The following is a 15,193-nucleotide window of genomic DNA, read 5'->3' as shown; positions in this document are numbered from 1 at the left end:
ATCTGCAAGATGCGAACTTCCATGTGCCCATTGCACGGAAACACCGGAAGTTCCTGCACTTCCTCGTCGGCACCAATCACTATCAGTACACCGTACTACCGTTTAGACTGAAGTCGGCACCCAGGACGTTTTCGAAGTGCATGGCTGTGGTGGCAGCGCACCTGCGAAAGAACAAGGTGTTCGTCTACCCGTACCTGGACGACTGGTTGATCAAGGCCTCCACCTTCCAGGAAGCACAACTGCACTTCAACAGGACGGCTGTCCTGCTGAATCAGCTGGAGTTGCACATAAATATGTCCAAGTCTGTTCCGATCCCAGTCCAGTGCCTGCAGTACTTCGGAGCCTCCATCAATAAGCTGTCAGCAAGCGTGTCTCCTTCGGAGGAGAGACGCTTATCACTCCTTCGGAAGGCTCAGGCTCTCATAGCTGCTCCATCTACAACAGCGAGGACAGTGTCTTCTCTACTGGGGTCGATGGCCTCTTGTATCTTCCTCACCCCACATGCGCGCCTGCACATGAGGCCGTTGCAGGAATGTTTGGAGGATCCATGGGACCAGAGGAAAGGGTGCTGGGACGACAGGATCCAGTTGTCTCGTCATGCCCAACAGTCCCTGAGATGGTGGTGCTCGGCAGAGAATCTACTCAGGGGGGTTCCTTTCCACAAGGATATCCCGACTCAGACTACTGTGACGGACGCGTCTCTCCAGAGCTGGGGAGCGCGTTCAGACCATCTACAAATCCAGGGAACGTGGTCTCCTGCGGAGTCCACGTATCACATCAATTTCCTAGAACTCAGAGCGGTTCACTTGGCATTGAAGGCCTTTCATCCGTCCTTCCAGACCAACTCCTTGCTTGTACAGACGGACAATACGACCACGATGTATTACCTCAACAAGCAGGGGGGCTCAAGATCGTGCACACTGTCACAGGAAGCACAGGCGATCTGGCACTGGATGTTAGCCAGAGGACTGACGATAACGGCGACTCATCTGCCAGGTGTGCAGAATGTTCAGGCGGACGCCCTCAGCAGACTGCTTCAGGAAAACCACGAGTGGGTCATAAACGACGAGGTGCTCGGAGATGTCTTCGCCATGTGGGGCACTCTAGACGTGGATCTGTTCGCCACCGCCGAAAACAGCAAATGCCGCGACTTCACCTCGAGGTATTATCAGCCAGTGACTCTGGGGAACGCGTTATGGATCAGCTGGTCGAACAGCTTTCTGTACGCTTTTCCACCCATTCCCCTGATTCTGGCGGTGCTCATCAAGCTGGCCCAATCCCGGGCGCGGATAATCCTCATTGCTCCGTAATGGCCCAGGCAGTGGTGGTTCACGGACCTGCTTCATCGGTCGATCCTGCCTCATCAGCGGCTGCCGTGTTGGCCGGACCTTTTCACGAAGTTCGGGGGGCAGATGGTGCACCCCAACCTCTCGTCGTTGAGTTTGGCGGCATGGCTCCTGAGATAGTGCAATATGGCCACTTGAATCTTCCTAAGGATTGCATGGACATATTGAAGGAGGCTAAGAGGCCATCTACTAGGACCTATTATGCTTATAAATGGAAGAGATTCTGCATCTGGTGCATGTCTAAGAACTATGATCCGACGACCTGCAAGGAAGATGTCATCCTTCCATACCTTCTGCATTTAGCTCAGTCTGGACTTAATTTCCATTCCATTAAGGTCCGTCTGGCTGCGTTGACTGCGTACAGGAAATGCCCTTCGCAGACCTCCTTTTTACAGATCCCTGTGATTAAGGATTTTTGGGAAGGGTTGAAGAAGGTGTTCCCTCCTGTTCGGCTTCCTTCGCCTGGATGGGAACTGAATGTGGTGCTGTCCAGGCTGATGAAGGAACCTTTCGAGCCTATTCACAAGGCTTCACTGCAGCACCTGTCTTGGAAGGCGGCGTTCCTCGTGGCCATTACATCGGCCCGCAGGGTGAGTGAGATTCAGGCATTGTGTTGCCAGGAACCTTATACTGTATTTCATGCTGCTAAGGTTGTTATGCGTACTCACCCTAAGTTCCTTCCCAAGGTGATTTCTGATTTTCATGTTAATCAGGCTATAACTTTACCGACTTTTTTCCAGAATCCTTCCACTCCAGCGGAAAGGTCTCTTCATTCTCTGGATGTCAGAAGTGTGTTGAAATTCTATCTGGATAAAACCAAAGACATTCGCAGGTGCGACCAATTGTTTGTCAACTATGGGTCCGTTAGGACTGGTCTGGCTACTTCGAAACAGTCCATCTCTAGGTGGATTGTGTCTTGTATCCAGCTCTGTTATCAGAAAGCGAATAAGACCTTAGGGGGTAAGCCTAAGGCTCATTCCACCAGGGGCAAAGCGGCTACAACAGCTTTGCTTCGTAATGTTCCCATTGCAGAGATGATCTGCAAGTCTGCCACTTGGAAGTCGGTCCATACCTTTGCTAAGCATTACTGTCTGGACTCTGATGCCAGGGCAGATGCTCAGGTTGGGCAGGCTTCATTGAGAAATCTGTTTGCACAGTAGTGGTGTTGCCTTATTTTTCTCCACCGCCAGTTTTTTTTTGGATGGGCTTGCCATTCTATTCACTAGATTATGACTATACACAGAGATCCCCTACTACAGAAGGAGTAGTTTCTTACCTGTAACTCCAGTTCTGTAGTAGGGGTATCTCTGTTATAGTCATAAGCGCCCGCCCTCCTCCCCGGTGGGGAAAAGGATAAAATGATTAATGCTACAGGTCTAGCTGTATACACCTCCAAAAAGAACTGAAAGTGGAGGGAGTTGCTGTGCATTCTGGGATACCAGGAGAGTTCTGGAAAGTTTCCCTAAAGGCACGGTATCCCTTTTTAAGCCACATAATGGCAGCCTATGGGGGCTTGTCTGTCCTGTCCTATCATTCCAAGGATTTGGTGAAGTGGGGGGTGGGGGAGGGGGGGGGGGGAGTGTTTTCCATGGTGAAACCTGGCAGACAGGTTTAAATGTGATATTGGTGGAATATCCTTTGCATTTCTAGTTGAAGTACTGGACAGTGTAGCCTTGCATGTATAGGCTGCATTATCTGTCTTTAATTCTCTCTTAAGTGTCTATGCACGAATGCAAAGGAGACAGTTTAAGAGATTATTTTTGATTGCTCCGGGGTCCCCGCACATGAGCGGAACTATTCACTAGATTATGACTATAACAGAGATACCCCTACTACAGAACTGGAGTTACAGGTAAGAAACTACTCCTTCCTTCATTTGGAGAGCATTTTGCACCTCTGAAGCTATTAGCGCAGATTCTCGTGATGAGAGAATTCTGTTTTTGGCACAAATTTTTTTTATTTATGTTAATGGCTCTGACAACTACTGAACATATTTCCATGGCCGTAAAGCAGTTAATTGAGAAAGGAATGATTGAACATTACCAGTCTAATTTGCCTAGAAAGGTGATGATTGCTTGGATGCTGTAGAAGACGAGAATTCTAATAAATAATATTAGTTATGAGAATTTGTCATCGCTCAGTACTTGACTACAGATAAACTTCTATTTTCCGCCTCTCTTTTGTAGAGCTCCCCACAACCTCTCCTGTTTGGTGAATATGTTTTTATGGAATATGTATAGGTTTGTGTGGTGTCTCATGTATTATGCATTTCCTGCCCACCAGAATTGTCACATTAATTCTCAGAATCCCTTACAATTTTACACCAAATTTCTTCTATCATATGACTTGCCTAACCAGCATTTACTAACTTATTCTGCCTTTCTCCTGCAAGGTGTTCTACTGGGATCAGAGTATCGGTCAGAATCCATTTCTTCAACTCCCTCACCTGTTTTCCCCTCTACACCATTGATGTCGTCACACTCAAAAACAGGCAGCCGGGACTCCTGCACGCAAACAGATCGTGGCTCTGAGCAGAACAAGGTTCCTCCCCCCTCTACCGTCTCTGCAGCACTTAGTCGGTTCGCTACCGCCAGCCCAATGTACAGCACAGTGGATAAAACAGGTACAGCATAGTGATGCACTCTTAAATGTCACCCATGCTCAAAAATATAGACCGTAAATTTACATGGGCCGTAATGTATCTAACCTTAGAACTGAGATCATTAGTGTTATGTTCTAGGGAATAGTAGCGCTACATGCTAAAATAATGACAATCATAAAATGTGCCTGGACAACACCTGCCTTACCATCAAGCAATGTACACTAAGTGACATCTATCATTTTTATATGATCCATCAAGTAAGTTATAAAAAGATGTTTCAGGAACTTTTATTTAGCAGCAAAATTTGAAAGAAAAAGATAAATAAAAGTGCATGACAAGGCTAAAAATTTTGTCAAAGCAGCATTTAAGAAAGGGAAAAAGCACATGGGACAAAGTCATCTTGGCAGTATCTACTTCTTTTTAGAGATGGGTGGTAGCAGCCTCTTTAGTCTTGAACCGCCAGTTGTTTTCGATCTAGAATCTGACCCATTAGAGGCAAATGTTGCACTTGACTGAGTCGTGTCTGTACTGCACACTGGTCCCATTTTACAAATCCTTTTAAAACTAACTCCAGTGACCCTTTACGCCTCCACTATAAGCGAGATAAATGAGGCAGATTATATTTGTTTAGAAAAATGAGGGAGGCAAATAATGCACATTTTATGAATTTTACATGTGCCGCAGTATATGCACCATACTTTGTAAAAGAGGTGCACAAGTAGAAGTGCCCTAATCCTGTGTTAGGACAGAAAAAGCAGGCGTACTTCATGAAATGATGCCATTTTTATTCTCCAACGGTGGCATATTACTTCTGAGCTTCGAGCATAAATGGCATCATATCTCCCCCTCCCTCCCCCCTCCCATTTATGTAATATGTAACATCCTATACATAGATGTGGGCCAACTAAATATTAAGGTTAGCAGTAATCCCACATTTTTAAACCTTTCATAAAAGTAGTTAGAATGTGATACTATAATCAAGTATTTGTTAGAGAAATTATGGAGTTCTACTCTGGATCACTCTGGATCTGTTGTTGAGTCAACCAGTTAACTGAGGGAAGCAGAGTGAAATCCTCTGGGCCAAATGCAGTGGAGCGCAGTCGTGCAGACATTTGTGAATTAGGGTGGAAATCTTTAAATCAGCCCTCGCCTTGATGAGTAACAAATCTAGGTTCAGCTTCATGTGAAAGACCAGGTCTTAATTCAATTGACACAGGATTAGCCGAGCAGCAGCGTGTGGACTCTCTCGAGCCATGCCAGTTGATTGAATGGAGACCTCTTGCTAGCGTATTCCCAACCTTAAGCTTGGTCTTATTATAGTTTATGACTGCCACCAAATGTGTCTCACCTGGTAGAATGCAGAGTACTCTGTGTAATTGAGGTATTTTAAACAGACAGGCCACATCAACATCCCATGTGACTCCAAGATACTTTACACTGTCGGAAAATGTGGTTTGGGAAACCTCTGAGTACCTGTCGAGAGAAGTTAAGGCAGGATCTAAGAGTTTTGGGTTCCTGAAGCATCACCTATGTTTTGGCTTTATTTAGCTTACAACCATTTGTTCCTATCCAGTGTGCTGCCTTGTTAATGGTTGAGTTTAAGTGGCCCTCAGCAACAACTTGGTATCCTCAGTGCATGAATTAAATGGTAAACCTTCAGCACAAATCGGGTGGAACAGATCAAAGGTTAATATTGTAAAAGTAAAGGGGACAGACCTTTCAACTGAAGGACACCACAGTCAATAGTTTGCATTAAATGAAAGATATGTCTTAATCTCGACACATTGAGTGTCCCCCACCAAGAATAGAGGCATACTAGTTCGGTGTAAATCTGAGGCTTCTTACAACAGATAGAATTATTAACAGTGCAGGACTATTGCACTCCATAGCCCCCTGGATTCACCAGTAAGGAGGCTTAACATGTTAACAGCAATCAAATAGTACTTATGGTGCCTCTTTGGTGACTTCTAGGACATTTGGGACGCAGCAGGCCCTTTATTAAACAATACAGCACAATTAAGAGCACCTCAAAATAGACTTTAACAGGCGCCGCTGTCGAAATCACAAAGGAGTCAAAACTGTGCCATGTTTTGAGGGATCACTTGCATGGACCAGGCCCTCTTACGCCTTTATAAATCATAAACTCCAGAAAATATTGGTATAAGAAATGGGGTCTCAGTTATCATGGTAATTCGCAAACTTGCAAGGCAGCACAAATGTTGGTGCAATTGTCATGTTAGTATTTCAAGCACTTTTAAAGGAATGCATGTTTTTTTGGATTCGGCTGCAATCTAATGTAGCGGAGATGGGTCCATAGGCCATGAGTAAATGTAGTTCATTGTGACATAGACTGGTTACATAATCCATGTAAAACCACTAAAAAAAAGCTGTGTGTGGGGAATAAGGGACTAGTCAGAACAAACTTGTTGTTTTATTGAACATTGAAGACCGTGGGTGTCGGTACCAGTTAGAAATCTTGTCTTGAGCATAAATGATCTGTTCATGTGGTTGCAACTTCTTGACGCGATGCTGCAAATTTTGGCTATAGAGCCAGTGGAAATAGTGTGAGTAATTAAAATAATAAGGCACTGGGGTGGTCTGGTGATTTTTCACCATGAAGCCAAATTTTGTGCTAGATTTTGATGACATGAGAATTCTGTTTTGCTGGTCCTACCTTGTTGCACTCACTATATGACATGAGCTTATGCAATGGTAGGATTGCGCACTATCTAAATGACGATAGTAAGTCATGTACATTTCCACTGCTCTGACAAGGTCGAATTAGAAATGTGTTTTTACAAATATTTTACATATGGACTGCTTTTAGGTTCTATAGTGTACCACTGTTGACCCAGGGGACTAAATTGGTGTCTGTTGCTCCGAGGCAAACACCAAGGACAATATGAACACCGTGACCCCATGCTGTAGATTGTTTGAAATAGAAAATATACCCTTCACAGACGTCTATCAGTAGTGGATGCGTGATGAATGGGGTTTGATAATCTGCTGTTAACTTCTGTCAGTTGTGTGGTTACTTGTGGTGTTTCTGTTGATTGGGTTTATGTGTGCATTCAATCTCATTTCTCAATGTAGCCATATAACATTACTCTGGGTACCTAGTTGGAAAGTATTAACTGACATGGAACTACGAATGGGCCCCCATGTAATGCAAAACACAATGCTCCTCCGTGACGTATTCAGTTATTTTATTGCGGGTGGATAGTATGTGATTTCACCAGTGATGTCTCTGATACCCTGTGAGGTCATCAACCGAGCATTGGGATGGTGTTACAGTTACATAATTGGAGAATTTTCGTGTTTTTAGGCTTTATCTCTTTATTATAATTTCTCTTTAACTGAGATATGTAAGACATATTATGGGTTTTTAGAACAATTATGGGTCTTTGCGCTTAGAAGCACACCATAATGCCGCTGATATACGGCAAATCCCGCGGAGGTAGAGAGATATACCGTAAAATGTGGTTATTACTTAATTATTCAAAATCTCGAAGTGTGTTTGAGAAATTGTTCCACATATATCCTAATATACGCAATGGCAGTCCAAGTATGCAAACACAATTGCTAGATGAAATGACAGTCTTTATTTCAGTATAAAGGACAACACAGAAAACGTGTTTTTGTCTTCAGGGCAATGTTGAGACTTGGAATAATTGACTGATAGCTTAATTTTACTGCGTGCCTCGCTCACCTCCATGTGAATTCTCATATATTAAAGGTTTTGGAACGGTTAACCTAGGGAGTTGGGCACCCATAACCTGGAACGACTAAGTGCAGCAGTATATATCACATTGGTATTTTTTGGACACCAAATGCCACTTTAACAAAGATTTATCCTCCATTTCTTTGTTTTTTGTAACAATGCATTTGGGTCTTACCTTGTTGGTGTCCAGTATCCTGAGCTCTTGCCCTTATGACATAGGATCTGCCTGAAGACCCTCTCCTGTGCCGGATCCCCATGCACAAAATGCCTGTTAGACATGTCCAGTAGTCATGGCTAGCTGTCTCTGGCCACCGGGAGTTGCCTTTGCTATTTGGAGCCAGCTCCGTTTGCTCTTTCAAATGCAGCAAAAATGTCGATAGGTGGACTTCTTGAATTTTTCCCCAGTATAAATCTTGCTTATTTTCTATTTAATTCTACTATAGAAAAGAAGTCGCCAAAAATGTGAATTGTATATTGCATTGCCGATAATGCTGCTATTTCGCCCGCCTTTCTGACTAATTATTCTCTTCGTAAACATAGATGGTGCCGGTTACCAGAGCAGCACTTTGGACAGAAAAAACCCTACTCAGTCTCTTGGGCAGGACCCTTCAGACGGGGAAATGGTGGAGTATCTCATCTGAAGTTGCACCTGGACACTTGGGTCTTTCTCTTCAAGGAGGAATATAATTACAGCTACATATGAACATTTACAGAAGAAGGAACAAGCGTCACATTATTTTTTTATAGTGATTCAAAAAAATATTTGCTATTATTATGTATTGTAATTTATTAGAAAATATAAACTGCTCATTGGCTTTGAATCCTTTATGCCAGAAGTAGGCATGATCGAACAAAGCATTATGGGTACTGCCAAGCATCCTGGCGATGTGGGACATCTCACAGGTCCCACTTATATATAACAATTTGTATTCTGGATCTTCAAGAGGTGACTGAGTTACTAACTTCTGAATCAGGAGAAAAACAGAATCAAGAGAGCAGCTTTCTATTTTTATGTCCCTTTGTGGTCCGAGGGGACATTAGATCAGAAGGCATTGAACGAATGTACATCAGTGAATTGCCCCTAGATCATGCCTGTTAGTGGTCTAAACTAATTTGTCAGCCAGTGCCAAGAGTATCACCGTGCAATGCACTTCTGCTTCATGTTCCTGGCATCCTGCTTAGGTCCTGGTGAGAAGCATTATGGGGTGATGCTCCCCACTAAAATGTTTTTGCATAGGTATTTTGACTGTTCTGATGATTCCGAACCGGCAAGTAATTTCTAAGGATCCACTTTACTTGACATTGGAAAGAATCACACTCTAGTACCATATTGTAGAAGGCACAACTCAACTTCCCTGTTGGATAACACCATGTTATATGTTGTTCTTTTATTTACAAACTTTACTGTCACCCTCTACTTCGTATCTTTGATTGGCTAAAGGATTGAAGTTCTTCATCCCAGAACTATATTGAGGATGTTGCATATGTTTAATATCTTTATCCTATTTACTTCGGAAGGAATCTATATATTCCAGTTTTTCCCCTATTTACTGAAGGCATACACATGCACATGCTGGTACTTTTCATTTACTCTTCTTAAAGTAAATTTTTCTGCAACCTCACCCCAGTCATACTTTCCTTAGCTAATGGAATCTAGTTTTGGCATTGGATGCATAGCACACTCAAATGAAGGAATCCGTTTGTTTAACTTGCAAATCCATTGTATGGAGGACTTTGTTGGTACATTCATGTAATTTTCCAGTGGGTGAAAGAGCCTGTCGAACCATCTCGTTTGTAACCCCATTGGCTGAAGGAATCTGTATGTGCACCTTATTTGTAACTCCCACTGACTACAGGAACCTTACAGGTGTCTTGTGAGTAACAATGTGGCCTACTGAATCTGTATCCGAATCTTATTAATAATCTCCTTGGCTAAGGGAATCTGTGCATGCATATGATTATACCATGTTGGCTGAGCGAATCTGTACCCAGTAATATGTTTCCGAAGTTATATTTTGGTAGAATGGATGAACCTGTATGAAACGGTCGTTAATATGCCATCTTCAGTTTTTCTAAAAACATCCCAGGCCTTGCTTCTTGTTAAAGGAATCTTTTTATGTAGACTCACATTTTGAGTCTCTTTACAAATGTCTTAGAATGAGGATATATATGCCAGTGCTGGCCATGAGGCATCCTAAGTCCCATTCAAAGAACAGGAAATTAGGTAGTGTATAGGACTTCAGGTTTGAGAGTTATTTTAACAACACATGTGGGAAGCTTCTCAGATTGAGTGCCTGGCCTTAAAATAGGTGGCCTACTACAGGTTGCAGATATGCTAGGACATTATACTATATGAAGGCTATTTTACTATTTACAGATTTGTCGGGGAAATCTGAGATGTAATACTATGTGAATTCTAATTTATCATTAACAGATTCATTGTGGATAAGCAAGGGTACACAAGGCCATTTGGTGTCATTTTATCAAACGCCTGTCGGATACCTTTTCACCTGGGTGCTATACCCAAAAATGACACTATTTTGTATTCTCGTCCAGATTCAGAGCACATCAATTGCATTATGTGTAGTTTACAGAGGGAACTTCAAATACCCAGAAGGGGAATGATTGTTTTAACTACAACCACATTTTTCCAGTGTCTTGAAATTTGTAGTACTAGAATACATGGCCAAAAAGAACACATTCCCACCCCAATCCTTGCCATTTGTAGCTTGGTGATTCTAAGAAATGGTATGTGTGACGTTTATTGAAGATATATGGGCATGGGTAGTGGTGTGCACTACCTTAGCAGTCTGGTGGGGATCCATCATGTTAGCACTTTGACAGTCAAAGATGTATGGTAGAAAAATTGCAAGTGATACAGAAACCACCAAGTACCCAGCCATTCACTTGGGGGTGACTACATAGGCTGGCACATAGAAACAATATTTAAATTGAAAGGAAAATATATTGGAGATTGTCACCTCTATAGCCGGGGGGTTGGCTCCATAATGCTTGGGTCTTTTTTTATTGCAGCTTAACTTGGATGCTTCCATGTTACTTCAAATACCAGCATTATTTTTCACCTTGGGCCAAATTCACAAAAGGTTGGGAAGAAAAGTCAGAGATTTGTGCTTGGATCATAATGCCAGCATTTGCAACCCATTTCCAATTTTTATGGGAATCTGAAAGAATTTCTGACTTAGTCCTGGAAACCTGTGATAGTCCTAGTTTTCAACACGGGCAAGGCTGCAATTTCACCAATCTTTATTTCGCGAGTCAGGATTGAGATTTGCTGTGTCAAATGCATGTATTTGTGTTCGTTTGTTGAAGAGGTGCACAAAACGCTCTGTGATTCAGACCCTTAATGCATAAACCCTCTAAACTTCTTAGGAAATAAAGGCATCAGATTGTACAGCAAACAAGTATGCCTGAGGCACCAAGCCCCCTCATAACCATATATAGTAGGAGCATTGCTTATTTGAATAATCATATATTTTTTTTTATGTCAAGCTCATTGTAGCTAAACATTGGTCGTGTTTTCATTAGTTGGTAAGAGCCCAACTATTACTGATTAAACCATACATGCATTGCTCCTTGGGACTTGTTTTTGTGCCTCCTTGTCATATGGCACTCTCTCAAATTCTTAAAACACGCTTGAAGTAAGTCGATTCTGAATAGTGCCTTTCCACCCACAAATTCCTCTTTATGTTGTAGTTTTCAATCACTGGCAGATAATGCACTGAGCCATGGACTTATGAAAGATCACAAGTCTGCATTAGTGATATTTAACTTCTGGGCAGCTGAATTTAAGGTGACTAGCTACCTCCTGAATCATTTTGACTCGATTTCCATCATTTTCTTTTGCCATGTATTAAATTTAAAAGAAAACACATTTAATCGTTTTGGTCCCTGTATACTGTGCATTCCCTCTTGGTTTAGAATACTTCATGTATTTAAATTAAGCCATGCTCTATCGTTTTGGAATTTCAGGGTCCATGCTTTCACTCTTATTCCAAAGGTACTCACTCTTCCAGAAAGAGCTGAGACTCTTACCATACACCTTGCTCTCATTAGGTCCTCAACAGACTAAAAATGTATATGATATAAAGAAAGCCATAACCATGCTATTGGTTCTGGGTACCGCTCAAGGCGACTTCAAAAGCCTGAGCTTCCTTAGCTTCTTCTACAACAATTATGGAGCCTCCCAGTCCGACTGACTTTGGAATGAAGCTATTGCTTGACAATCTAGAACCCTTGAAAGTAAGATGAGCCAGTTGTGCAACGTGCAAGAAACTGATGGCAAAGGATTCTGTGGATGAGTTACTGATGCTCGGGCCCTTAAACATAGAGTGCACTCAATAATTGTAACATCAATCCCTGTGTTCCACTTCTTTTCAGCGTTCTTCATCAGTTTTATTCTTAGAAATTGAATTTATGTACCATCTCCCTATAATTCCATCATGGTCAAAAGCTGTACCATGCCAATGGTTAAGATGTAATTGAGGTGAAATGTCGTGTAATGTTATTTCTTGAATTATGGCATGTAAAGTCCAATGCCCCTAGACACTGGTGAATTGACATCTGTATCCTTATTTATTGAGCCAAACACAGTCCCATTATTAATGCCCACAGATCTTGGGATCTATCAGGTGGAAGTTTTTGTTTAACTTTTTCTGAGATGTCTGTTTTATTTTTTAGAAAGTAAGTGTATAAATGATACATTTGCATTACTGAGTTAACACCCACTATGGTATACCACTGATCTCTCTTGAGCAATTTGAAATCATTGTCTCTATCGAAATACAGAGTTCAAATTTGCAGGCGTTTTGTTTTTTCATGTTTTAACATATTGAGTATGTTGTTCCTATACACATGGTTCAGAAAACAAAATATTTAAATAATACCGTATACCTGTTGACCAGAAACTAAGGCAGCTTTAGTTGTACATGTTGTAAATATGCACTAATGTACTGTAAATTATATTTGTCTGTCTGTGGTTACTCTTTAATGTATCATATGTTCCTTTTATTGTATGATGCACCACATGTCTGTCAGTTTTTATTGCAATGCAGACATCTTCTAGTTTACGCCAAAAAAAGCTTATGAAAGCCACATATTTGTATTTTAATCTGCACTGCCGATCCATCAAATAAGGCCCCTTCGACAAATGCGGATGTTTGTCTCAGCCGCGGGATCAAAGTCTATCCATGTTAGGCACTGTCCACATATTAGCATGTCACATGTACAGGGTTTGCTTTATTTTTAGTAATTTAAATACTTGTGTCCTGTGTGAAGAATGATAGGCGGAACGTTACTCATCTGAGCAGTGCTCGGCAGTATTGTAGGAGATATTTGTTATAAACTTTTGAACAATAGTGTGGTGCTTCTGGAGTTTCAAAAGTCATATTTTTTGCAAAGTTTTTGTACACGTTTCATGCTCATTTTTTTGTACATTGAGTTCATGTATTTTTAGTATTCCAGAGGTGTCATCACAGCTTAAGTCCTCTGTGGTTGTGTGCTTTTTACTCTTTTATATGCTGGATTGTCCTAGTGCTTAAAACGGACAACTTATGGGATAGGTGGCAGAAGTACACTTCTGTTCCCTCCCCTATATAGAAGGACATGTCTGTCCTGGAACTTAAATACCTGGTGGTGAATTACCAGCACAAGAAGTGCCCATGTGTTGACCATTGACGTCCCCGTCCGTTAGAAGCACCGGGACGTTACCTACCATCTATAACTTGTAATTCTTCATCTCCACTGATTTGTTTTCTAAATCAGGATGCAAGTCTCATTGCACTTAGGAATGTTGTGAGAATGCCTTCTTCCAGTTCCCAGGCTTTTCTTGAAAACCTGGGAACTGATGTCAGTAGAGAATGTGCAAGGATCTTTGCATGCATTGACTTGTAATAACCTTTATTACAAAGACACACTGTGCCAACTTGCTTTAGTGGTACAAATATGTCATGTGAGAACTGCATGCAGAGATTGAATGTTAAAGCCTGTGATTGATCTGTAGTATTTTAGGTAACAATCCTGTTTGTTTGCTATCCCTGTTCTTTTTATTTTATTTTATTTTTTTAACTTTTGAATGTTGCAGCAGAAGCTAAGTCTTACTTTATAAAGAACAACTGTATCCTAAAATGAAGGCAGGACCAGTGTTAAGGGGAGGCTAAGCATATACATGTATATCAAGTGTCCATGTACTACACTACATATATATATATATACATATAAAAGTATATCATCTCTTTCTGCTGGGCGTTTATATACATTCTTTTAAATGCTGGGGATTGAGTTTTGAAGTAAGCTGCCCTTAGCCATATACACCATTTAGCACTTTGTCAGGGTGCCATATAGCTACATATACAAAATGTGTCATCACAGACTATTACAGACTATTTAAAATAAAACTACTAACAAAAAGACCAGTCCAATTCTGGCCTCAAAGGCCTCCAATAGTTAGTAGTTACCATTACAAGGCTGTGCCCTTCTACGCACAACCGTTTGCGTAACTTGAGTTGTGCGAAAGGCTTTCAATCCATTGCTTTCCAGGTGGATCAAACATGTTATTGAGACTCAATTGGGTCTGACCAATATTAAAGATCCTCATAGACCAATGTTGTTGTTCTAAGCCTGGGCAACATTCTGTTTTCTTTAGCTGAAGCAGCATTTCAAAAGAGAATTGTATGCAAGTCATTCATACCAGCATTTGGATCCATTGCAGAGAGAATGTGGATACTGTGTTGAACTACACAAGCTGTATTTGCTGGACAAAAATCTATGTCTTTTTATATTGGTTACTTTTTTATAATGAGTCCTTTTGTAACAGAAAAATTATTTTTGCACTATTCTGTTCCCCTGTTGCTGTGCTCTAGAACTGGAAATTAAAAACAATTCTAATCTGCATTACTTGTTGAACTCGGCTTGCTTTATTTGTGAATAAATAATGTAGTTTTCCTTGTACAGGAGAGCTCACTTGGTAAGTTATGGATTCTCCTGTATGGGTTGTCTTCATGTAAAGAAAATCCCTCAATGTGTCTCCAAGACATTCATCTTCATAATATTTGTAGAACAAAAGCCCAATCTCTGTTAAACTAACTGTATGCTAGCCTAATTGCAAATTATGAACATTTTATTTGTCTGCAAAAATGTAAATTTTAAAAGTTACATTTCTCCATATGACTGCATCATGGGCGGTACAGACCTCTCTTGCTCAATGCCTTCGAATTATCCAAATCCAGCGACATTGTAGTCTACGGTTGTTAAAAGTCGTGGGTAGGATGGGTTGTAGAGTGCAGATTAGTGGATACTGTTGCAATTTTAAGAAGTTATAAATTATAACTCAAGATGCCCCATTTCCTGTGAAGGATGGGGAATAACAGGGAGGCAGAATGAGGAGTGGGATAGTCACACCAAAATGGCAATGGCACCCTGTGCCCCATCCCCGGGTCACGTTCCTCTACAACAGCACGCCTGCCACTGTAGTGGTTTTACTTTTACTTGAAATGTATCCATTTTGGT

At 41.4% G+C, this 15,193-nt stretch overlaps 1 protein-coding gene across 5 annotated transcripts in view; it reads left to right on the top strand.

Moving 5' to 3' along the window:
- Nucleotides 1-14,578, top strand: part of AMOT (angiomotin) — a 240,684-nt gene extending 226,106 nt beyond the window's left edge. For all 5 annotated transcript variants that reach the window (XM_078688817.1, XM_078688819.1, XM_078688818.1 and 2 more), the window contains 2 exons: nt 3,739-3,969; nt 8,210-14,578. In XM_078688817.1, coding sequence (XP_078544943.1) covers nt 3,739-3,969; nt 8,210-8,310 — 332 coding nt within the window. In that variant the 3' untranslated portion in view covers nt 8,311-14,578. The remainder of the gene's footprint in view (nt 1-3,738; nt 3,970-8,209) is intronic.
- Nucleotides 14,579-15,193: the final 615 nt, after the last annotated feature.

The sequence above is a fragment of the Lissotriton helveticus genome, chromosome 4_1, assembly GCF_964261635.1.
Source record: "Lissotriton helveticus chromosome 4_1, aLisHel1.1, whole genome shotgun sequence".
In the NCBI taxonomy this organism is placed as follows: domain Eukaryota; kingdom Metazoa; phylum Chordata; class Amphibia; order Caudata; family Salamandridae; genus Lissotriton; species Lissotriton helveticus.
Note: the sequence above shows the minus strand (reverse complement) of the source record. Positions and strands in the feature narration are given on the sequence as shown.